Source organism: Pelodiscus sinensis, chromosome 2 (assembly GCF_049634645.1).
Source record: "Pelodiscus sinensis isolate JC-2024 chromosome 2, ASM4963464v1, whole genome shotgun sequence".
NCBI classification, from domain to species: domain Eukaryota; kingdom Metazoa; phylum Chordata; order Testudines; family Trionychidae; genus Pelodiscus; species Pelodiscus sinensis.
Window position 1 is genome coordinate 136,827,862 of NC_134712.1, and position 23,267 is coordinate 136,851,128.

Consider the following 23,267-nt stretch of genomic DNA (forward strand, 5'->3'; position numbering starts at 1 on the left):
AGGCGTGAACTCAGATCTTTGACATCCTAAGTGAATGCTTCAGCTACTGAGCTATTGACTATTGTGGGTTGGGTCTCTTTCACTGTGACTAGAAATTTCATCCTGAAGCTTAGGAAAAATAATCAAAATGGTACATTTCCACACAACAATGGAAAGGTCAAGAAGATTAAAAGACAAAGTTTTCTTGACCACAGGTGATCATTTAACTCTTTCTGCTAAGTCACCAATACATATCTGATTACAGTACTATGATGCTAACTTTTCCACTAGGAACAGGAGGGAGATCATCTGCTTATTTCAGAGCCTAACAACTCCTTTCTACCAAGTTGAGGCAATTGAATTGGTCTGCCAGAGATAAAAGACTTTGTGTTACAGTCACAGAACACAGTGCTACCAAGATGGTCCTAATGAGTAAGGACTGATTCATATTAACACATCCAAATGGGGAAATGTGCAATGCTGTATCTGCTCTTTGGATGAAGAACTGCAGTTCAAAAGGATATAAGTTTGGTGCCTACCTGTGACGGCGCGTTGGGGGTCCCCCGTCTCCTGCACCCCGAAATGGCACAAACAGACTCCACCAGCCAGTGGAATTGAGGGTGGTTTATTGCTCCTCCAGGATACAGTACAGCACAGATGTAATCTGGTTACAGGAACTGGGGCTAAGAGGCCTCAGTGCTCCCCTTGAGATAGGGGAGTCCCAGCCCCCCTCCCCAGCTCCTTCTCCCCTGCTTTCCAGACAGGAACTAACTCTACCTCTCCCAGCCCTGCCCCCAGCCCGGGCAGCATTCCACCTCCCTTTGTTTCTCCCCATGGGGGGTAGGCTGGTTCAACCGGTATGGTACCTTTGCATAATAAGGTTTTCCCTGATGGGTCTTGCTCCAGACAGCAGAGGTCACCACAGCCCAGCAAGTACCCCCACTACGTCACACTACCACAAGCAGTAAATTAATTCAGAGCTGAATCCTGGCCCCATTGAAGTGAATTGTAAATGTCTTTTAACTTAATGGGACAGGATTTAGTCTTTAATGTTAAAATAAAAACAAGATGCATTCACCCTATAGCTTAGTTTGTGTGTATGTAATGTATTCTTTTTTAGGCTACAATTGGTTCCTTATTCATTTTGCTTTGTAGTTAGTACTCTTCATTTCTGCCTTTCCTTCTGAATAAATCACAGACCTTTCTCCAGCCTCCTGGCCCCACAAGCTGTGACAGCCCTGCAGGACTTACACCAGCCCTGACACCCCACTGGAATTCCTGGCAGCCCCACTGGCTGTGGGCCCTACTGTCCTGTAAGCACTGGCCCCCCCACCGGCTTCCTTGCCCCAATGGCTGCAGGCTCTACTGCCCCTCAGGCAACCCTGTCCTTCTGTTCCTGCCAGCTGGCTCCTCTCTGAGCCGCCGGCAGACTCTGACACTGGGGTTTTCTAGGCCAGCAACATCCATAGTCCGATAGGACCACGGATGTTGCCAGACCAGAAAGTCCATGTTTAGAGAGGTACAACCCATAGTTTACGTTACTTTTACTGATCAGTAATACACCGTTGTTTAAATTTAGGATGATTGTCTGTAGACATAAAGAGCATCACAGCTATCTGAATGACATAAAAGGAATACTTAACCAGCCATCATTTATTTTTGTTAATTAAATGGAAAAGGCAGGAAGCAAGTAGGGAAATTTGAAGCAAGAAATAGATGTCCAGCATTAGGGTACATTTTGCAGAGATGCAATAGACTAGGAGTAATGCTTTGTAATGAATTGATTCATGATCTGTTATTCTGTTGATGTTGGGCTTCCTTTTTTATTGTTTTGCCTCTGAGGATTCAAAGGAAAGAAACAGCAAGGGAAGCCAACAGAGTAAATATGAGATGTATAACACTCATAGGGCTGCTATTGGAAGCCTAAGTCTAGAGTCTGATGTTGGCTATGCCAGTGTAAATACAGCTGAGCTTCATTGAAATACACTGCTTCTTATTAGATTCCCTCCAGGGTACCTGAGAGTAGAATCTGCCTGACGAGTTTTATTTTCCTGTCTTCTTAGTTCAAGTGAGCCATTTTTTTAATGTATTAATTGAAATACTTTTATGGTTGTTCTCATCATTAGTTGGCTGACGTAAGTCATCTTTAGTGCTTCTGTAGGGAAGAGACTTTTGTGGGTGAAGTAAAATGTGAACAAGTGCTATATATGTTTCCTCGCTCATTTTGTGCTTGTGCCACCTCAGTTTTCACCCATGCTCCTGACCATCTCACTTTTATTCCTGGCCAAATTGTTTAATATCTTTGAGATGTGGACAGATACTCACTGAGGAGTAGGTTCAAGTAACTCATTTTCACTTCTGACACAATTCAAATGTAACTCAAGTTTACAGAGATAAAAGGGGGCTCATTCATTATCCATTCCTGCAAGTTAGGCTGTCCCATTTAAAAGGGCACTCTCAATTTAAATATATGTATGGTAATATGTTCACCTTTCCCTCTGTGAAAAGCTGTCATTCGCTTCTGTGATATCAATTTTGGAGGGGATCTGGCTCTAATTAACGTTCAATGGGATTTGTGCACCTAAATTTTGAAGGTACTTTTGAAAATCTCTCCATGCATTTATATCCAATCAATGGGAATTACACACACACAGGCTGTGAGTAGATTGAGGTTCTTTTGAAAAATCTTCCCAACTTTTCTTTAGCACCAGTGCAGCTCCATCAGTGCTTAGAGTGTCATCTGACTGCTGGCATTTTTACCATAGTACCATTAACAGATAGCCTATACTGGCACTGCCCATTGTTGCTAGCACTAGTGGAGCTGCAATGGCACTACAATAATGGTGGTAGATTTTCACACAAAAAAGAGACATTTCATTTCACAGACCTCTTCTGTCTGTGTTTCTGTTTATATGCATGAAATTTCCTTTTAAGGATTATGCTGTTGAAAACATGAAAAAGAAACACAGAATACCTTTGAATTTAAGAATAGATCATTCTGTTTCATTGAAGAAAATAATTACACATTATTCTGTGTTATCACTTGCATCTTTCATTTTCGATTCAGACAAAAGTTCTATAGTCTTCTAGCCTGAAAAATGTGTTTCCCTTTCACTCTGTATAAAGCATTTATCTTGTGCGTCCAACTGATTTTTATTTGAGAGTAGCAACACTTGTAATTGAAGTTTGTAGCATAATGCATATGCACAAAAGGGCCCAATTAAGGTTGCACAGGTAGCCTTAATTTGGGAATTTTCCTATGTTTTGTTTGCTTGACTTTATAACCTGAATAATGTTTTGCACATAATTTGAAAGGGTGTTTTAAAGAAGAAAAGCAAAACACAATTCTGTTATGTTCTATGGTAAGATTATCCCCACTCTGTAATATATCATTAATAGTATTTGAATGATGAAATGTTATCACCACAGAACATACTCTACCACTTGTTCTAGAGGAATAGCTATAAGCAAAGAAAGCTATTATCTGAGAAAGGAGGTGAACTACTAGCTTTATGTGCTGGATAGTTGTGGAAGTCTGACACAGTGCTTTCTTTTTTTCCCTTTTCCTATTGCATGTAGTTTCCCAAGAGGGTTGAACAAGGGCACAATTTATGTGGGATTGGGGAGATCTGTAGCTACCCCCCTGAAGTTTGATCCCCTGGATTTCATACTTGAGGTCTGCTTAAAGCACATATCCTAGCTCCAGAGGTCCCCTAGCTCCAGAGGTCCCTCCCCAATTGTTGAGTGACTTGTACTGAGCATGCTTAGTAACTGCTGAAGAAGCTGGCCTCAGTCAGCCTCCCCATGCTCTGACTCACCCCCCGCCCCCATCATGGCATGGTCATCCTTCCCCCACCAAAATCTGAAATGGCATCCCTGGGGTTGCATGGGCCATATGCTGTTCTGAAGGGTATGGTGAGTAGAGGGGAGGGGATGGAAGGGTTATCTCATCCTGACATATCCTAGTTCTGTCCCTGGTGCTACACTGCTGAGCCATTTTGACAATTCACAGACATTCCCAGGGCAGTGTCTGCGGCTGGGTTGGCAGCACCCTGGGCCCAGCTCTTTCGAGTGTTCCATTTAGTAATTATTTTTGTATGCTCCAAGACATTGCTAATCAGTGCAAGTCAGCTAAGGGAAATGGGAATTTTTAACAGTGTGTAACACAGCTAAACCTGAACACATTTTTTAGGGCTAAGAATAAACACTTCTCTAGCCTCAGGGCTCTCTCCCTTGCCAATTTTCAAAGTCTTTGTTGCAAATTATGGAGGTATAGGAGCTTCTTTAAAAAAAAAGTTGCAAGAATCTTTTTACAATTGAAAATGTTATGCTTCCTGACTATTGTGGTTACTACTAGCATCTCCTGTCATATATATGTACCTGTAAGAACATAAGAACAGCCATACTGGGTCAGACCAAAGGTCCATCTAGCCCAGTATCCTGTCTGCCAACAGTGGTCAATACCAGATGTCCCAGAGTGAGGGATCACAACAGATAACCTAACGTGAACCCTCACCTGTCACCTATTTCCAAAGAAAGAGGCTAAGGACATCATTCCTACCCATCCTGGCTAATAGCCGTTGATGGACCTAACCTCCATAAATCTATCTAGCTCTTTTTTTAACCCTGTTGAAGTTTTAGTCTTCATCACTGTCAGCCGACGGTCAGGGCAGGGTGTGGTGTGTGTGCGCTATACACCCGAGACTTCAACTGCTGAGACCAGGGTCCCTTTCAGCGGGCAACCTGGCGGAGGTTGACAGGCGCCCCAATAAGTTTACAGGGAGAGCTTATAACACCTCAGATTTTAGCTGCTAGGATACAGAAATCCCTTCGCAGCGGGCAGCCTGGGGAGGCTGAGAGATGCCCCAATGGATCTGTCACCTGGGAGTGACACAATCCAAAGGCCCAAGCTCTTCCTATACCTGTCCCTTATGACCGGCTGAAGTTCTTTTAAATTGTGCTTGGTTCTGTTACAGCAACTGAAGGAGGGTATGTCTACACTACAGCACTAATTCGAACTAACTTAATTCGAATTAGTTAATTCGAACTAAGCTCATTCGAACTAGTGCATCTAGACCTAAAAACTAGTTCAAATTAGCATTTTGCTAATTCGAACTAGCATGTCCACATTGAGTGGACCCTGAACCGAGGTTAAGGATGGCCGGAAGCAGTGCCAGCAGGGCATCAGATTAGGACTTAGAGCATGGAGCTGCTGTCTCAGGCTAACCGAGGGCTGTGCTTAAAGGGACCCGACCCCCACCCCAGACAGACAGTTCTCAGGGGTTCCCCGCTTGCAAAGCAGTCCTGTCTTGGAGTGCCCTGAGTGCCCACACTTGGCACATCACAGCACTCGGCCATCAGCCCGGCTGCACTTGCCGCAGGCTGCCATTCAGGAGGGTCAATCGGGGGGCTGCAGGAGAGTTTCCACCCCGAGGAGCCCACAGAACCACTCCAGTCCTCCTCATCGGGGGGCTCGTACCCGATTCCTCCCTCACCTCCTTCCACTTACCCTTCCCTAGCCCCCCTTCCTGATGTACAAAATAAAGGACACGTGTGGTCAAAAATAGAAACTCTCTTTATTGAACAAAACTCAGGGAGACTGGGAAAAGGAGGTGGGAGGGGGAAGAGAGAGGGTGGGAGAGGGGAGGGCAACTAAAATGATCAGGGGTTTGGAACAGGTCCCATATGAAGAGAAGCTAAAGAGACTGGGACTTTTCAGCTTAGAAAAGAGGAGACTGAGTGGGGATATGATAGGGGGTCTATAAAAGCGTGAGTGGTGTGGAGAGGGTGCATAAAGAAAAGTTCTTCATTAGTTCCCATAAAAGAAGAACTATAGGACACCAAATGAAATGAATGGGTAGCAGGCTTCAAACTAATAACAGAAAGTTCTTCACAAAGCAAACAGTCAACCTGTGGAACTCCTTGCTGCAGGAGGCTGTGAAGGCTAGAACTAGAACAGAGTTTAAAGAGAAGTTAGATAAATTCATGGAGGTTGAGTCCATAGAGTGCTATTAGCCAGGGGGTAGAAATGGTGTCCCTGGCTTCTGTTTGTGGAAGGCTGGAGATGGATGGCACAAGACAAATGGCTTGGTCATTGTCTTCAGTCCATCCCCTCCAGGGTCCCTAGTGTTGGCCACTGTCGGCAGACAGGCTACTGGGCTAGATGGACCTTTGGTCTGACCCAGTACGGCCATTCTTATGTTCTTTTGTTCTAAGCTCAGGGTCAGGGGTCTCACTGGACCACCTTGATTTTCATGAAAATCTGCTCCTGGTTGGCCAGGCTGGTAGCTCTCCTGCCCTAGACGGCCTCTTTCCTGTGTCTAGTGTGGAGGTCATGGACGTTGGAGGCTTCCCCCCAAACCTCGATGAGGACCACCATCTGCGCACTAGATCAGGCGGGCGCCCACCTCTTGCGGCCCCGGGCAGGCTCCTGGGAGCCGCCAGCCTGGTCCCGGGAAGAGGTAGAGGGCTGGGTGGCAGCGGGTGGCTGGTTCATGCCGTGCCAGGTGCAGGGTCTGCTGGCTGGGTGCTGGCAGGCTTGCACCTGGCACGAGCACCGTAGCCAGACCGTGGCCCTTTAAGGGCTCCAGGGCCGGGAGGGGGGCAGACAAGTTTCCCTGGTGGTGCTCAGAGTGGCCACCAGGGCAAGCTGGGAAGGGCTAGCCTCCCACTAGTTCGAATTAAGTGGCTACACAGCCCCTTAATTCGAACTAAATTCGAACTAGGCGTTAGTCCTCGTAGAATGAGGTTTACCTAGTTCAAATTAAGTGCTCCGCTAGTTCAAATTAAGTTCGAACTAGCGGTTTGTATGTGTAGCGCCTATTAAAGTTAATTCGAACTAACGGCTGTTAGTTCGAATTAACTTTGTAGTGTAGACATACTCGGAGTCAGGTTAAAGCTTAAATAGTTACTATTTATTGTTACAGGGTAAACTTAGCTTTTAAATTCTACTGCTGTGTTACAGATAACACAGCCACTACAAAGGACAGGACAGAAATTACACTAAGAAGTCACTTACAGGTACCATGAAACCCTTTTGGTTCTCTGAGCTCTTATTAAATGCATGCGAAATAGACACCTAGCAGGTATAATTCTCACCCCTGCGTTCCAGACTTGGCGTGGCCAGCATCTTTCTCTCAATCCCTCGGGAAGAAGTAGGACGAGGTTGGGCGTCCCACAGACCTCGGGAGACAATCAATACCTGCCAGCAGGTGTAGATGATTGGAGCTCAAATGGAGTGGGCTACTAAACCCAGCTTTATACCCCTTGGGTCATGTAGGCTTCTTCCTAGTCTTAAGTGGCCAATCAGGAAAAATGGCTTTGAACACCAAGTTTCCCACGAAGGGTGCAAAGCATAATTCACACCTGGGAAAATGCAGACAATGGGCACCTCTGGTATGTGATGGGCGAAGATTCCTCTCCTGGGACAGTGCAGGCGTGTCAATTACTGGTACTAGCCATCAGGGCGAGGGGAGGCCCCGGGTCATCAGCTAGCCCATTTACTGTCTGGTTTTTGTTTATGGTAGAGTCAGGGACAGGCACCACACCTGCGTTCCCAGGGCATCAAAGGCTGACTGCCTTTCTCTTGCTCTCTGGGGGAGGGGAGGGAAACAAGATGGGGTTCATGTCTGGCTACAATCACACCCTCTCTCAAAGAGTTCCATAGGTTGACTGTGCGCTGAGTGAAGAAAAACTTCCTTTTGTTTGTTTTAAACCTGCTGCCTATTAATTTCATTTGGTGACCCCTAGTTCTTATATTGTGGGAATAAGTAAATAACTTTTCCTTACTCACTTTTTCCACAGTAGTCATGATTTAATAGACCTCTATTGTATACCCCCTTAGTCTCCTCTTTTCTAAGATGAAAAGTCCAAGTCTTTTTAATCTCTCTTCATATGGGACCTGTTCCAAACCCCTAATCTTTTTTTCCCCCTTTTATGAACCTTTTCCAAGGCCAATATATGTTTTTTGAGATGAGACAACCACATCTGTATGTAGTATTCAAAATGTGGGCATACCATGGTTTTATATAGAGACCATAAGATATTTTCTGTCTTATTTTCTATCCCTTTTTTAATGATTCCTAACATTCGATTTGGTTTTTTGACCGGCACTGCACACTGAGTGGATATTTTCAGAGGACTATCTACAATTACTCCAAAGATCTCTCTGTTGAGTAGTTGTAGCCAAATTAGTCCCCATCATATTGTATATATAGTTGGGATTATTTTTTCCAATGTGCATTACTTTACATTTATCACCATTAAATTTCATTTGCCATTTTTTTGCCCAATCACTTAGTTTGGTGAGATCTTTTTGAAGCTCTTCACAGTCTGCTTTGGTCTTAACTATCTTGAGCAGTTTGCTATTATCTGCAAATTTTGCCATCTCCCTGTTTACCCATTTTGCCAGATCATTTATAAATAAGTTGAATAGGATCTGTCCCAGAACAGACCCTTGGGAATCCCACTAGTTACCTCTCTCCACTCTGAAAACTTACCATTTATTCCTACCGTTTGATTCCTGTCTTTTAGCCAATTATCCATCCACGAAAGGACCTTTCCTCTTATCCCATGACAACTTAATTTACTTAAGAGCCTTTGGTGAGGGACCGTGTCAAAGGCTTTCTGGAAATCTAAGTATACTATAACACCTGGATTCCCCTCGTTCACATGTTTGTTGATCCCCTCTAAGAACTCTAGGCATGATTTCCCTTTACAGAAACCATGTTGATTTTCCCTCAGCAAATTATGTTCATCCATGTGTCTGACAATTTTATTCTTTACTATAGTTTCAACTAATTTTCCCGGTACTGATGTTAGACTTACCGGTCTGTAATTGCCAGGATCGCCTCTAGAGCCCTTTTTACATATTGGCGTCACATTAGCTATCTTCCAGTTATTAGATGCAGAAACTGATTGAAAGGATGGGTTACAAACCACAGTTGATAATTCCACAATTTCCCATTTGAGTTTTTTCAGAACTCTTGGGTGAATGCCATCTGGTCCCAGTGACTTGTTCTTGTTAAGTTTATCAGTTTGTTCCATAACCTCCTCTAATGACACCTCAATCTGGGACAATTCCTCAGATTTGTAACCTAAAAATAATGTCTCAGGTTTGGGAATCTCCCCAATATCCTTAGCCGTGAAGACTGAAGCAAAGAATTTAATTTAGTTTCTCTGTGATTACTTTATTATCTTTGAGTGCTCCTTTTAGCATCTCAATCATCCAAGGGCCCCGCTGTTTGTTTAGCTGGTTTCCTGCTTCTGATGTACTTAAAAAACATTTTACTATTACTTTTTGAGTTTTTGGCTAGCTTTCTTCAAACACCTTTGTGGCTTTTCTTATTATATTTTACACTTAATTTGTCAAAGTTTATGGTCTTTTCTATTTTCCTTATTAGGATTTGACTTCCACTTTTTATCTGTCACTGCTTCTTTTATCTGGTTGTTAAGCCACGGTGGCACTTTTTTGGTTCTTTTACTGTGTTTTTTAATTTGGGGGTATACATTTAAGTTGGGCCTCTATTATGATGTCTTCGAAAAGTTTCCATGCAGCTTGCAGAGATTTTACTGTTGTCACTGTACCTTTTAATTTCTGTTTAACTAACTTCTGCATTTTTGAGTAGTTCCTCTTTCTGAAATTAAATGCTACAGTATTGGGCTGCTGAGGTGTTTTCCCCACCACAGGGATGTTAAGTTTTCTTATATTATGGTCACTATTCCCAAGTGGTCCAGTTATATTTACCTCTTGAAACAGATCCTACACTCCACTTAGGACTAAATCAAGAATAGCCTCTCCCCTTGTGGGTTCCAGAACTGGCTGCTGATTTAAGGTATCAAGACATTTTATCTCTGCATCCTGTCCTGAGGTGACGTATACCCAGTCAATATGGGGATAGTTTAAATCCCCCACTATTATCAAGTTTTTTAATTTGATAGTCTCTCTAATCTCTTTTAGCATTTCATAGTCACTATCACTGTCCTAATCAGGTGGTCGATAATATATCCCTACTGCTATATTCTTATTATCGGAACATGGAATTACTATCCATAGAGATTATATGGAACATTTTGACTCATTTAAGATTTTTACTTCATTTGATTCTACATTTCTGTACTAGAAAAGAATAAGTATTTTGATGGGAGGATCTAATGGCCAACCCCCAGAGATGGATTTTACATGAGTAGTAATAACCATTACATGAAAATAATGTGGGATTATTCCCTTAAACACAACTATTATTAATTTAATTTACATGGACTCCCTTATTTCATGCCACATAGAAAGGGCAGAATAAGCTACTTTTAAAATACAGGCAGTCCCCAGGTTATGTACAAGATAGGGACTGTAGGTTTGTTCTTAAGTTGAATTTGTATGTAAGTCAGAACTGGTACATATTGTAGGGGAAACTATAGTCAAACATTTCTCCAGAGCTCAGTTTTATTCTCCCACACCTCACTTCCCTCAGTCCTTTATTCTCAAGCTGAGGTGCCTGCTGAGAAAAGCCGCTCCGCATCTCCCTGATTTGCTGGGGGGGGGGGGGGGGGCGCTAGCTTCGCGTCTCCCTGGTCTGTTGCGGGGAAGCAGCTACTGCGGGGTTGCCTCACCCCGTTTGTAAGTAGGGATCTGATGTAAGTCGGATCCATGTAACCCGGGGACTGCCTGTATTTATTTCAAAAGGTTCTATACCACACTGTAAAAGAAACAGCTGCTATTTCAAAAGAACAGTTATTATCTCCTTCCTCTCAAAATGTGATAACTGTAGTTTCAAAATAGTAAAAAACATGCCTTCTGAAATTATCCAAGAGCACAGATTAATTTTTAATCATTTCCTGCTCTAGTATTATTACAGTTTGTCTACATACTATGCACAGAACATGAGATTTACCTCACTACCTTTAACAGATTCTATGTCTGTATCCCAGATGTTTATTAATTCTCACTAGTTTTCCACAATTCAGTCGCATTGATGCATCTCCTAAATGCCATTACAATAATTATGTTTATTTTACTTTATATAATATGAAGAAATGCTAAGTAGCATCTCAGGAAGCCTTGAAATGTATAAACAAAGTGTTCATATTTTCTGATCTTGGTGTTTGTATTTGCAGTGCATGCATTGGGTCCCAGGATCCTTATTGTGGCTGGGACATGGTGATGAAGAAATGCACAACACTGGAAGAAAGTCTGAGCATGAGTCAGTGGGAGCAAAGCATCACTGTGTGTCCAGTAAGTCCAAGAAAATTCACTGACCTCTTGACGTTCTTGAGTTCATGTGACTCTTATGTAAACTGGTCAATGTAAGATTTCTCAGGCTCAGAACATAATTGGGCAGAAATTGTACGCATTGCTTCAGGCCTTTCTGCTCAGATGTGGACTATAAATGTCTTTGTTGTTCAGTTTGTTGCCAACTAATTTGCAGTATGTACAAGAAATTGTTTGCAGTTTTACAAGGAGCAGTCGGCTTTCTTCCCCCACGGTGCACATTCCCACTTTGAAGATGAATATTCACAGAGACAAATTGCCATCAAATGTTTTCCTTCCAGAAATTTCCCCCTACTTTGCACTGTAAAGCCAGATTCTAATAGCTAGAGATGGAATCTTGCCCCTTGCGATTGTTATTGCTAATTTAAAAAAATCTCATAACAGTTCACAAAGATTACTAATTGAAAAAGTGCTATCTTTCCAGAGACAAAAAGTAGATTGCTTGGTTGCAGAAAACCCCCACGCATTATAAGAAGTATATACATTTTAATTTCATGTGCGATGGAGTTGATACACTCTCTCCTGTTTAGTCTAGTCTCAACATTTTAATATCATACTCAAAATATGGAATGAACTAATCTAAAAAGAAATATTTTGTTATGTAAAGTGCAGTTAGCTTTATCGGTGCAGATGGTGTTTCATAAATGAGGAAAATTACCTTCCCCAAGGACTTTGTAAACTAATGGCCAGATTCTGATTCCCCTATACTTGCTGAATAATACCAGGCTCTGAAATAGTCCCATTGCATTCAGTGAGATTATTCCTGCAATAGGTACCACTTAGCATCAGGGTGGTAGAATGTTTCTGCAAACATTGGCAGCATAATTGGAGTGGACACCCAATCACAGTGGAAGGGAAAGAGGGCAATCAAATCTCAGGAAAAGGTTTGCAAAGTATGTTTTACAAAGAATCCAGATAATGCTATTTCAGATATGCTCAAGTTCAAGAACAAGAGTAGACAATATAGAAATGGGAATTTTAAAGGAAATCAAGCATCAGAAGAACTAGAAGAATGTGAAAACACCTTGTCTGGAAGAAGGGGACTGTTAAGGCATAGAAGAGGCTACAACTGGTACTGATTCTTGAGTATAGAGAAGAAAACCAAAGGACCAGTGAAGCAAGGTGTTCATACAGACAGTATGGAGCAAGAGAAGGAGTAGAAGGAAATGAGAACTAAGATGTAAGCAAGAAAAGAGCCACATGAATGTAAGAAAGATGAGTCTGAACTTGATATGCAGTCAAAGAGCCAGTGGAGGGATTAGTAGAGCAGAGGGGCAGTAAGAGATAATAATTTTGTCTGAAATGATTTGGATAGAATAGAGAGGGGAAAAGAAAGGAGGAGAGATTATGATAGTCAGCGTTAAAAATAATTGGTGCTTAAGGCAGGGGGATACCAGTCAGAACACAGAGCAGAAGTCAGGTTTTAGACATGTTGCAAAGAAAGAATGAGAGGATTTTTTCAAGATCCTGGATGTTGTGAAGTTCAAACTGGCCACACGCCTGGGTAGCAGGGAATAATTGAAAAGGTTTGGGAGAGGAGAGTGACTTGAAGGACAGGTGATGAATATAGAAATAAAGTCATCTTTGAACTTGGATGAAAAATGACTGTCTCCCAGGGCTCCCCAAATGTGTTTTGTGTGCTCTGTGCGGGGGTCTTCTCTAAAGCATTTAGTTTTGACCTGACATTGCTCCGGCTGAAGTCATTTGAAAAGGTTAAGCCACTGTTGAACAAACTTCTGTCTACCATCCAAAACGCAGAGACCACTTATGGGAGGAGAGGGGAGAAGCCACTTGGCCTTTGTCTACACTAGGATTTTATTTCAAAATAACTCTCCCAACGTTGAATTTATAAGCCGTGCCTCCACACTACCAAGCCTGTTATTGCGGAATTGAAACTCTGTACTCCTGCTTTTCATCAGGAGAAATGCTAATTCTAAAATAGTTATCTTGAAATAATGATAGAATGGATGCTCTCCTACAGCTGTAGCTCTGACCTCTAAGGTCACACCAGTTGTCTCCATTGCTCTCCTCTTCCTGCCGAGCTCGAAAAGTCCTGGGAAGAGGGGAAGGGTTTCTCCCACGTGGTCAATTGTGCGAGCCCTATGTGAGAGACCAGGACCTGAGAGAGATAGGAGCAACCCCTGTGCTCCCTTGGATCCTCCTATGGCTGCCATCATTTTTACTGCTCCCATGGCCTCCACTGCCCAGGGACACAGAAGAGCTCTGGTCTGGATTGGTGCAGAGATCCTGGACTTCATCAAAATTTGAGGGTGGAGTCCAACTTCCAGGATCTCCACGTCAAGAAGCACAATGCCAATATCTATGGCAGAATCGCCACCAGCATGGCTAAGGAAGGGCACAGCAAGATCTTCGAACAGTGTCGGCTGAAAATAAAAGAGTGGCACCAGGCCTACCACAATGCCAGGGTGCAGAGAGGATGCTCTGGGTCATCACTACACACCTGTTGCTACTTCAAGCAGCTGGATGTCATCCTGGATGGGAGGGGAGTCCAGCCAAGACCCGCACCATTGTCAAGTCCAGCCAAGACCCGCCTTGTGTCAGTCTGCAGGAGGGTGGGATGTTGGAGGAGGATGCTGACGACTTGGTGGGAGGAGGCCAGCCAGGAGACCACGCCCACAAGTGAAGAGTTGCTCCTCATATGGGAGCTGGTCCCTCCTCCCAGGATGTCTCCCAGGCTTCTGACAAACCTGGGGATGGCACTTCAGGTGAGTTCTCTACCTTTCCCTATCTATAAGCGGGATCAGGAGACGGGCTGTGTGGGGCTGTGCGCTTATCTCTTGGCCTATTCAGCCTGAGAGTCACACAACAGATGATTTACATGTATGCACATGGAGTGCCAGTGCAGAACACTCAGCTCCACGTTGCTCTCACACAGGAACCCCGCAATTCTTTTCAGAAAGTTCCTGGAGAGGCCTTCCTTACTCCAGCCTCAGTGGTGGGACACCTTCCCATGACAAGCCACCACTAAGGAGTCTGGGGTCATGGAACCATGTAGCAGTGCTGCACCTGACACAGGGTCATACCCACAATCTGTTAGCATTCCCTCCCAGTCAAGGGCAGTGATGCGGAGGAGACCAATATTGTGCATGGGAACCTGCTGGGAGGGGGAAAATAGGGGAACTGAGTAACACTATCTAGCAAGCAGCATCTGCCACTCACACACACCTCTCCCAACGCCTCCCCTGCCCCCCGCCCCTCCACAGGGCAGGGATAGAAGAGTTCTCTCTCTGCAGGACACCGATAGTGCTGGACCCGGCGTATGCAGGATACAGAAGGAATCCAAGCCACCTTGTCTCCCCTCCCACCCACAGGCTGCTGATGTAGTTGGCACCTTCACATGCCTGCTTGTTTGCAAGCCTTGGGTGTTGCAATGCTCCCCTGGAAGGTCTGTGCCCCTGCTGGAAAGTCCCCACTTTCTAGGCAATATACGGCCTTGCTCAAAGCACATCTCCATCATCTGAACTGAGATCTTTGGTGTTAGCTCAGAGATTAGGGCTAGGCTTCATGCACAGTGTCTCCTGTAATGACTGCCCGTGTAACTTTTCTTCCCAGCTGAGACAGCTGCGAGCTTCACATGTCCCCCGGCTCTCACACCATCCATCCGACTGAGTGGAATCCACAGGTAGAAAAGCACCCGGGAAGAGCTCCTGCGGGAGCAGATGGTCTGCCTGCAGTCCCTCGTCAAGAGACTTGAAGCAGAGCACCTGGAGCAAGCTGCCAACTGGAAGGAGCACCAGGCTGCCCAGGCGGAGAGGAAGGCTACGTGGGAAGAGCTAGCGTGGCAGCATGAAAATATGTTCTCCACCCTCACCTTGATGATGGAGCTCATGGTGTCATTCATGGAGCGGGCAACCAGCCACGTCTCTGCCTGCCCACTGGCTTCCTCTCCAAGGGTCCCCAGGGACTGCCAAGACCCCAGAATATGGGATGATGGGCCCTCCAGGGCAGCCAGAGCCTGCATGCCACCCGGAAACAGGCACCAGTCCCAGCCCCATCTCTGAATCCCCCTCCCCCATTCCAGGTTATTTACCTAGTCCCTCCCCTGTTCTATGTTCCCCCAATAAAGATTCCTGATTTAAAAATATATATATTTATTGTTTTCTCTGCAGGGAAGAGGAAAGGTGGAAAGTAAGGGGTAGGGATGAAAGGCACACACAGGAATTCAGGGGCCTCTTGTGAAGAGACATGGGGGAGAGTCTCAGAACTGGCCTTGCATGAAACTGTCCTTCAAGACCTCTCTGATGAGCACAGCCCCTTGCTGTGCTCTCCTGATGGCCCTGATGTTCGGCTGCTCAAACACTCTGGCCAGACATTCAGCATCAGCCCCCCAAACTGGCAGAAAAGTCTCCCCCCTAGTTTTTGCACAGGTTATGGAGCACACAACAGCTGGCCACCCTGAAGGGAATGTTGCTCTCTCTGAGATCCAAACCGGTGAGGAGACTCCTGAACCTCCCCTTTAAATGGCCAAATGCACATTCCATCACCAATCAGCACCTGCCCAGCTCACTGCATCCCTTTTGTGTCCCGTGAGGGGGGAGGCAGTGTGAGAGGGGCTTATGAGATGCGGTCATAGAGAGGAGCCCCTGAAAGCATGTGTCACAGCTTGCCCAACCAAGCAGTCACAGGATGTATCCATCCTTTTGGTGCCTGAGTGCTTCTGGGGGCTCTCAGTCTGAGGCAGGCTCCGTTCAATGTGGATGTGCTAATTTGGATTAATTCAGACTAATTTCTATGCTTCCCCATAGTGAGGACACGCTAGTTCAAATTTGTTAAATCGGAGTTCTTAAGTTTGAATTTAGTAATTTCAAAATAGTTTCCTAGTGTAGACATGGATTTGCTCTTTTATAATTAAAAAATGCTTGGATGCTTACACTTGTCTAGTACCCAACTGTTAGTGCTTTAGAAGTATCAAGTTCATAAAATCCCTCTCAGTATTATTCTGTTAAATACATACTACAGAAAGAAACCTCCGCACCCCACCACCTTTGGGAGTATTTGAGATCATCTGCAGTGTACAAATTGAAATGCGTGTTCTGAGCAATGCTTTCAAATACGTTTGAAAGCTCAATCCACCTCTCAGGTCTTCTGTCATCATGGATGAAGTGGATCTTCAGGAGGATACAGAGAGTAATGGCCTTGAAGGTGAACTTTGGAAGTCTTTCCCTGGGGTATGTCCAGAAGCTTATAAAATCGAGAGTTAAGTAGAGTGAGGGGAAAATACAAGTTCCAGACCCAAGTTTTCTTCAATAAAATGCCTGTCCATCGTGTCCTTCTGATCATATTTCAACTGGGCTACTAACTTAGGCTATGTCTAGACTATAGAGTTTTGTTGGAAAAACACCCGTTTTTCTGACAAAATTTGAGTTACGTCCATACTGCAAGCGCGTTCTTTCAACAGTAAATCGAAAGCGCAAAAGGCATTTTGAACATTTGGTATTCCTCATTCTATGAGGAAGAAGCTTTGCGAAAGAGCTCTTTCAGAAAAAGGCGTGTGTGGATGGAGAGGAGGGAGTTTTTTTGGAAGAAGAGGGAAGAGGAAAAATCACAGGTTCCCTGGTGGCCATTCTGTCCATAGCAATTACTGCTTATATGTGAGATAGCGTCCAGACAGTCTGGACACTATCTTTTGAAAAAGCGTGTCGCTTTTTCAATGCACTTTTGCAATGTCAATGGTCTCTTGTGCAAGAAGATTTTTTGGAAGCTCTCTTCTGAAAAAAGCTTCTTGCACAAGAAGCCTGCAGTCTAAACGTAGCCTTAGATACCTCATATGATCTCAGTTTTCACAATACAAATTAGGGGGAAAGCAGCCTCTCAAATAATCAGGCCTCAAATCAAGGTCAAAATTAACACCTAAAAATATAATTCTGAAATAAATCTGCAGCCAGTGCCTATCACAGATTGCAGGGTATTTCTGTTGCATGACCCAGACTTGCTTAGCAGGCAGGCTGATGCTTTATTCATTAGTTTCAATTTTTTATGTTATTACCCAACATTGAGTTGATTGCAGCGATCCAGTCTCCAGGGTATAAGGGCACAAGTAAGCCCAGATGCATACATTCAACATATATTTCCTACACATTACTTTGAAATGCTTTTTTCCTATATCCTGCCACTTTGGCCACCAAATTTCATCTCCTCACCAGCCTCTACAACCTCTTGGTGGCTGTGCCCCTCGCTCCACACCCATACTTGTCAAACTACAAAGGCTCAAAAATGGAACGCAATATGTGACAAGTATGTTAAATTTAAATTAATCAAGCAGTCTGCTTGAGTCCCCCACTGGCCCTGTGCTCCCCATGCATGTTGTGTTTTTGAAATGTACAAGAGCCCCTCTCCCTCACGGACTCTTGTACATTTCAAAAGCAGGGAGCACGGGGCCAGGGAGGACTGCTTGAGTCCCCCACTCACCTCCTGCTCCTGCAGAGCTTCTGCTTTTGTGGAAGTGTTGCCATTTCCCCACTGTGCCCCTGCCTACCCTCCAGGAGATAGTACTAGGGAGGTGAGGGAGGGAGGGGAAGTGCCCCCAGTTCTCCACAGTGCCCCTGGACCCCTACAGAGACAGTGCTGGGGGAAACCAGTTTGTAAGACGGCTCCCCCAGAACCAGCTCCCTGCCTTGCTGCTGCTCTCTGATAGAGGCAGCAGGGGTAGAAGAAAGCGACTAGTCAAGTCGACTAGTTGCTTACATCCCTAGTTCTGAATTCTCCCTGTACAATGTTTATAGAATATGTTCAAACCCACATAATCCTGATTAGGCAGGAAAGGTTAAATAATTCTGTCTTAATCAAAGGATTGCGTGCATGCACCTTAGTTTATATATCATAGGCCGTGTCCACATTCAGGGGTTCTTTCGAAAAAAGTACCCTTTTTTCGAAAGAACTTCCCCTGCATCCAGACTCAAGCCGCGTTCTTTCGAAATTATTTCGAAAGAACGCGGCTTTTCTTTCGATGGCGGTAAACCTCGTTTCACGAGGAAGAACGCCTTCCTTCGAAAGTTCCTCTTTCGAAGGAAGGCGTTCTTCAATGTAAAAAGGCCGTCTTTGAAAGAGAGCATCCAGACTCGCTGGGTGCTCTCTTTCGAAAAAGCGGATTTCCTCTATCGAAAGATCCGCCTGCAGTCTAGACGCGATCTTTCGAAAGAGGCTCTTTCGAAAGATGCTTTCGAAAGAGCCTCTTTCGAAAGAAGCCTGCAGTCTAGACACAGCCATAGTGAACCAGATCTTTGAGACAGCAAAAACAAACCAAGGCAAATGGGGATCTAACCTGAAGTTTGATCAGCCCTGCTGTTGGGAACATATGGTGAAGATTGTACCTTGAACCAAGTCTAGTTTTGTTTAAATTTTAAAAATGGAAATCATTTCCTCTTTATTCCTCTTGCTAATTTTAATTCCTTGTACTTGTACTCAAATTCTCTCTGGCTAAGTCTACGCTGCAGGCTTCTTGCGCAAGAGTTCTTACGCAAAAGGTCTTGCGCAAAAGCGCGTTCACACTGCCATGTGCTTTTGTGCAAGAGCATTCATGGCAGTGTGGACGCTGTCTTGTGCAAGAAAGCTCTGATGGCCATTTTAGCCATCGGGCTTTCTTGTGCAAGAAACCCCTGTTGCCCGTCCACACTGCCTTCTTGCGCAAGAGCTCTTATTCCTTATGGGAGAGGAATAACTCTTGTGCAAGAAACCCTCTTTTCTGATGCTTTACTGTAAATTTATTTGTGCAAGAACACGTGTGCAGTGTAGACGCTCTGCAAGTTTTGGCGCAAGAACGGCTGTTCTTGCGCAAGAAGCCTACAGAGTAGACGTAGCATCTTTGTAGGTGAATACACTTGTTTTATTCTTTAATCAAAATTCATCAGGTGTTGTGGTTAAACTGGTCTCTGTGATAGCTCCATTTAAAATAGCAAACTGTTAGTGTTCCACACAGGAGTAATGTTACATTATAAAGTTGCTATGTACATTTCATTGTGATATTACTCACCAGTGAGTTATTAGTTTTCAAATAATAATTCACAAGGCATATTTTATACAAAGGTTATCACAATAGCAGTAGGGTATCTGTATCTTGTGTGGAGATTTACAACTGTGTAAAATGACCAGGTCATAGTGATGGTAATATGCACCCAATTTGAAATTACTTAGTACCACAATAAACCACTATTCAAAATGCAAGGTCTTGGAGGATCAACCTTTTTGTATTCTGACATTTTCTGCATTAATAAGTAAATACTTTCTTTAAAAAAATGTGCACAAAGTTTTATAATCACTGTCTGACCTGCCTACCCCAGAAGGAGAATGAAATGCTATCACACAGGAAAGCTGTCTTCAGTTCCTACACCCAGCTCCTTGCCTTTTGGTCAGCAGGAACTGTACAGTATAGTGTATTTAGTTCCAAGTGCATGAAGAGCAGCATACTGTTTGCAATGGTCTTTGGTTGCATGTCAAAACACTGGAGACTCAGCATACAGTAGAAATACAAATGTAATGAGAGATAATATGTTTTCCCTGAAAGAAAAGAGCAGACCATGGAAACCCATCAGAATTATTTTCAGCTTGAGCCCCCAAACTGGAACTCTGTGATTCCACCTCAAAGAACAGGCAACAGACAAGTTGCTGGGTGACTGAAGATACACAAAGTAGGCTAAATAGCCATTTGAAGGAATGCAGAGAGCATCAAAATTCAAGATTCATAAAGATAGCAGAGGAAACAAGAGTCTTTTGAATGGGCAGGGACTGGGAAAAACAACTAGAGGGGAGACAGGAATAAGAAGAAACTTTGGGTAGAAGTGAAAGATAAGGAAAGTAGAACACCAGAGGAAAGAAGGGTAAAAGAGGAAGTGTAACCAAAAAAGAGAAAATGTATCTTCTTGTTTTGTGCTGGCCTGTACTCTGAGATAGGTGAGAAGATTGAGAGTAACACAACTTTATGGGTAAAGGCGTTGCACTGGTGCTGCAGCGAGCAGAATTTGGCACTCAAGTTAGTAAATATTCATTTAGGCTACATCTACGCTGCCGGTTTTGCCAGCAGTGAGTATGCAAATGAGGTGCATATTAGCATGTCGCCATGCCTCATTTGCATAAGTTATGCAAGGTATTTTTGCGCAAAGGGTTTTTGCAGAAAAAAAGTAGTGTGAACATTGTCTTTTTACACAAAAACACCTTTTCCCGCCAGATTGGTAAATCTTTTTAGGGGCATAAGGATTTGGCAGGAAAAGGGGTTTTTGCTCAAAAAGGAAATGTCCACACTACTTTTTTTCTGCAAAAACCCTTTAGGCAAAAATGTCTTGCATGTATTATGCAAATGAGGCATGGTGATATGCTAATCTGTGCCTCATTTGCATATTCTCTGCTGGCAAAATTGTCAGTGTAGATGTAGCCTTAATGTACTTATAGTTACTCATTTGACTTGATTGCTCTATAGCAGTGTTTCTCGAAGTGGTCTGCGGAACTACTCTCAGAAAGCTGCTACTGGGTTGCACTGGTTTGTTTATTTACTGACTCTGCAGCCATGAAGCCTCATGGCTCCCATTGGCTGCGGTTCACCATTTGCAGCCAACGGGAGCCGCAGGAAGCAGTGTGACCTGGGCTGCTGCTTCCCATGACTCCCATTGGCTGCAAACAGCAAACCGGAGCCAGAAGGAGCTGCAAGGCTCTGTGGCTACAGAGCCAGTAAGTGAACAAACTGGAGCAGATCGGTAGCAGCTTTCTCAGAATGGATTCGTGGAACACTTTGAGAGATACTGCTCTGTAGACAACTGGGAGTCTAGCTGATCATGAGTGAGGTCTTCTGTAAAGTTTAGGTGAGAGAGCAGAACAGTTGCTCAGATAAAGTAATCACCAGAGATGGTGCCATAACTATAACATTAATTGCATTATAGAATCATAGAACACTAGAATTTGGGAAGGACCTTGACAGGTCATCGAGTGCAGTCCCCTGCCCTCACAGCAGGACCAAGCACTGTCTAGATCATACCTGGCAGGTGTCTGTCTAATGTGCTCTAAAATATCTCCAGGGACGGAGATTCCACAACCCCCCTAGACAATTTATTTATTGGGGACATGTTATCTGTGTCTATAGAACACAGCCATTTCCAACCCACAGAGTAGGCGAATGAAAGCAACTGACACTTAACAAGAAATAATTATTTCCTGTTTGTGCAAAATAACAGCATACACACTGTATTATAGTGTGTTATTTTCAATAAACATGTGTCAGCAGTCTGCTGAGTTGATAGATTGTGCTATATCAGTTACAGCTGCCAGAAAATAAATTTGTTTGTTCTCTAGAGTAGTACTGTATGTGAATGATTGATCTTCAAAAAGTGTTATTAGCAGTTAAATTATGGAACCTTTTGGCAGAGTGGTTGGAGATCAGCCAGAGATGCAGTGAAAGCATGCTGCCTGCTGTAATTAAATCTTTTATATCTTCTAATTATCTGTGAAAATTATACTTCCTGTCTCTCCCTTCCCCACCCCATTTAGAATTAACTGATATCCATTGTTTATTCCAGGTAACCAAGAGAGTCACCTTTCCATATGATTCATAGAGGTCTGCCAGTATTGTTTGTAGTTCAGTGTAGAAACAGATGTTACAGCATTAAATTCTGCTAAGTTTCCTCCCTCCTTCCCCACTTAAAACATGCCTATCTGTTTCAGGATTTTTCTGCCTAGTTTGGGGTGGGAGAGGATCCATGTACTAAATAGAGGTGTATCATTATTATTTGTTTTATAGTAGCACCTTGGGGCCCTACTCATAGAGCAGGATACCCGTGAACTAGATGTTGTACAAACACAGAACCAAAAAGTTGATTTCTTGACTCTATAATACACGTTTTCTAATTCTTTATTCATATGTTCGTCTAGAGAGCTAAATTCTTGATATGCATCACCAATTTCATGAAAGGTTCCAGTAGCAATGAAGTCTGAAGAAAGCTAGACATAGCAGTAATTCTTTTAATTAGACAATTCCTGATCAAATATATACGTATACATATCTCTCTCTCACAGCTTTTAAACTGTATTTTGGAAGAATTATTCAGCACCAGAACAAAAGCCTAATCTTTCTCATTGTAAAGGTAGTGAGAATAGACTTGAAGGGAATAGGCAAGAGTCCTAGCATAGTTTTATGCTTTTTCATTTAAAAAAAATTACAGCTATGTTCTTCCCATATTAGGCCTAACCAGAAGTTATCCTTTCACCTTAATCCTCTATTGCTTCTGCCTTTCAGTCTAAAGTCATGTATCTGCAAACAGTCTTGCATATTCACCTTTGCAATCAGTGTCTTAGACCAGATAACAGCAGAGTGTGGAAGAAATGTGAAATACTTTTAATCACAAGATCATTGAGTGAATGGGGCTCTAATTCCTTTTGCATTTTTGTAGGAGTTCTTTCCAAGGGAGTCAAATAGTGGTTGTAGTTTGGCGGGGGTGGGGTGGCCATGGTGATGATGATGATGACCTCACCAAACTGAGGGTATGCCTACGCTACAAAGTTAATTCGAACTAACGGACGTTAGTTCGAATTAACTTTGATAGGCGCTACACTAGTGCTCCGCTAGTTCGAACTTAATTCGAACTAGCGGAGCGCTTAGTTCAAACTAGGTAAACCTCATTGTACGAGGACTAAGCCTAGTTCGAACTTACTAGTTCGAATTAAGGGCTGTGTAGCCACTTAATTCGAACTAGTGGGAGGCTAGCCCTCCCCTGCTTGCCCTGGTGGCCCCTCTGGCCAACACCAGGGAAACTCTATTGCCCCCCTCCCGGCCCCGGACCCATTAAAGGGGCACGGGCTGGCTACGGTGCCCGTGCTAAGTGCAAGCCTGCCAGCACCCAGCCAGCAGACCCTGCACCTGGCACGGCACGAGCCACCCACCCGATGTCCCCCAGCCCTCCCCCTCTTCCCGGGACCAGGCTGGCGGCTCTCGGGAGCTTTCCCGGGACTGCAAGAGGCGGACACACACCTGGTCTAGTGCGGACATCGTGGACCTCGTCCACGACCTCCGCACTAGGCACAG

At 44.0% G+C, this 23,267-nt stretch overlaps 1 protein-coding gene across 4 annotated transcripts in view; it reads left to right on the forward strand.

Moving 5' to 3' along the window:
* SEMA5A (semaphorin 5A) overlaps positions 1-23,267 on the forward strand; it is a 549,656-nt gene that overhangs the window by 402,843 nt on the left and 123,546 nt on the right. For all 4 annotated transcript variants that reach the window (XM_075921490.1, XM_075921489.1, XM_006111031.3 and 1 more), the window contains one exon: positions 11,092-11,209. In XM_075921490.1, coding sequence (XP_075777605.1) covers positions 11,092-11,209 — 118 coding nt within the window. The remainder of the gene's footprint in view (positions 1-11,091; positions 11,210-23,267) is intronic.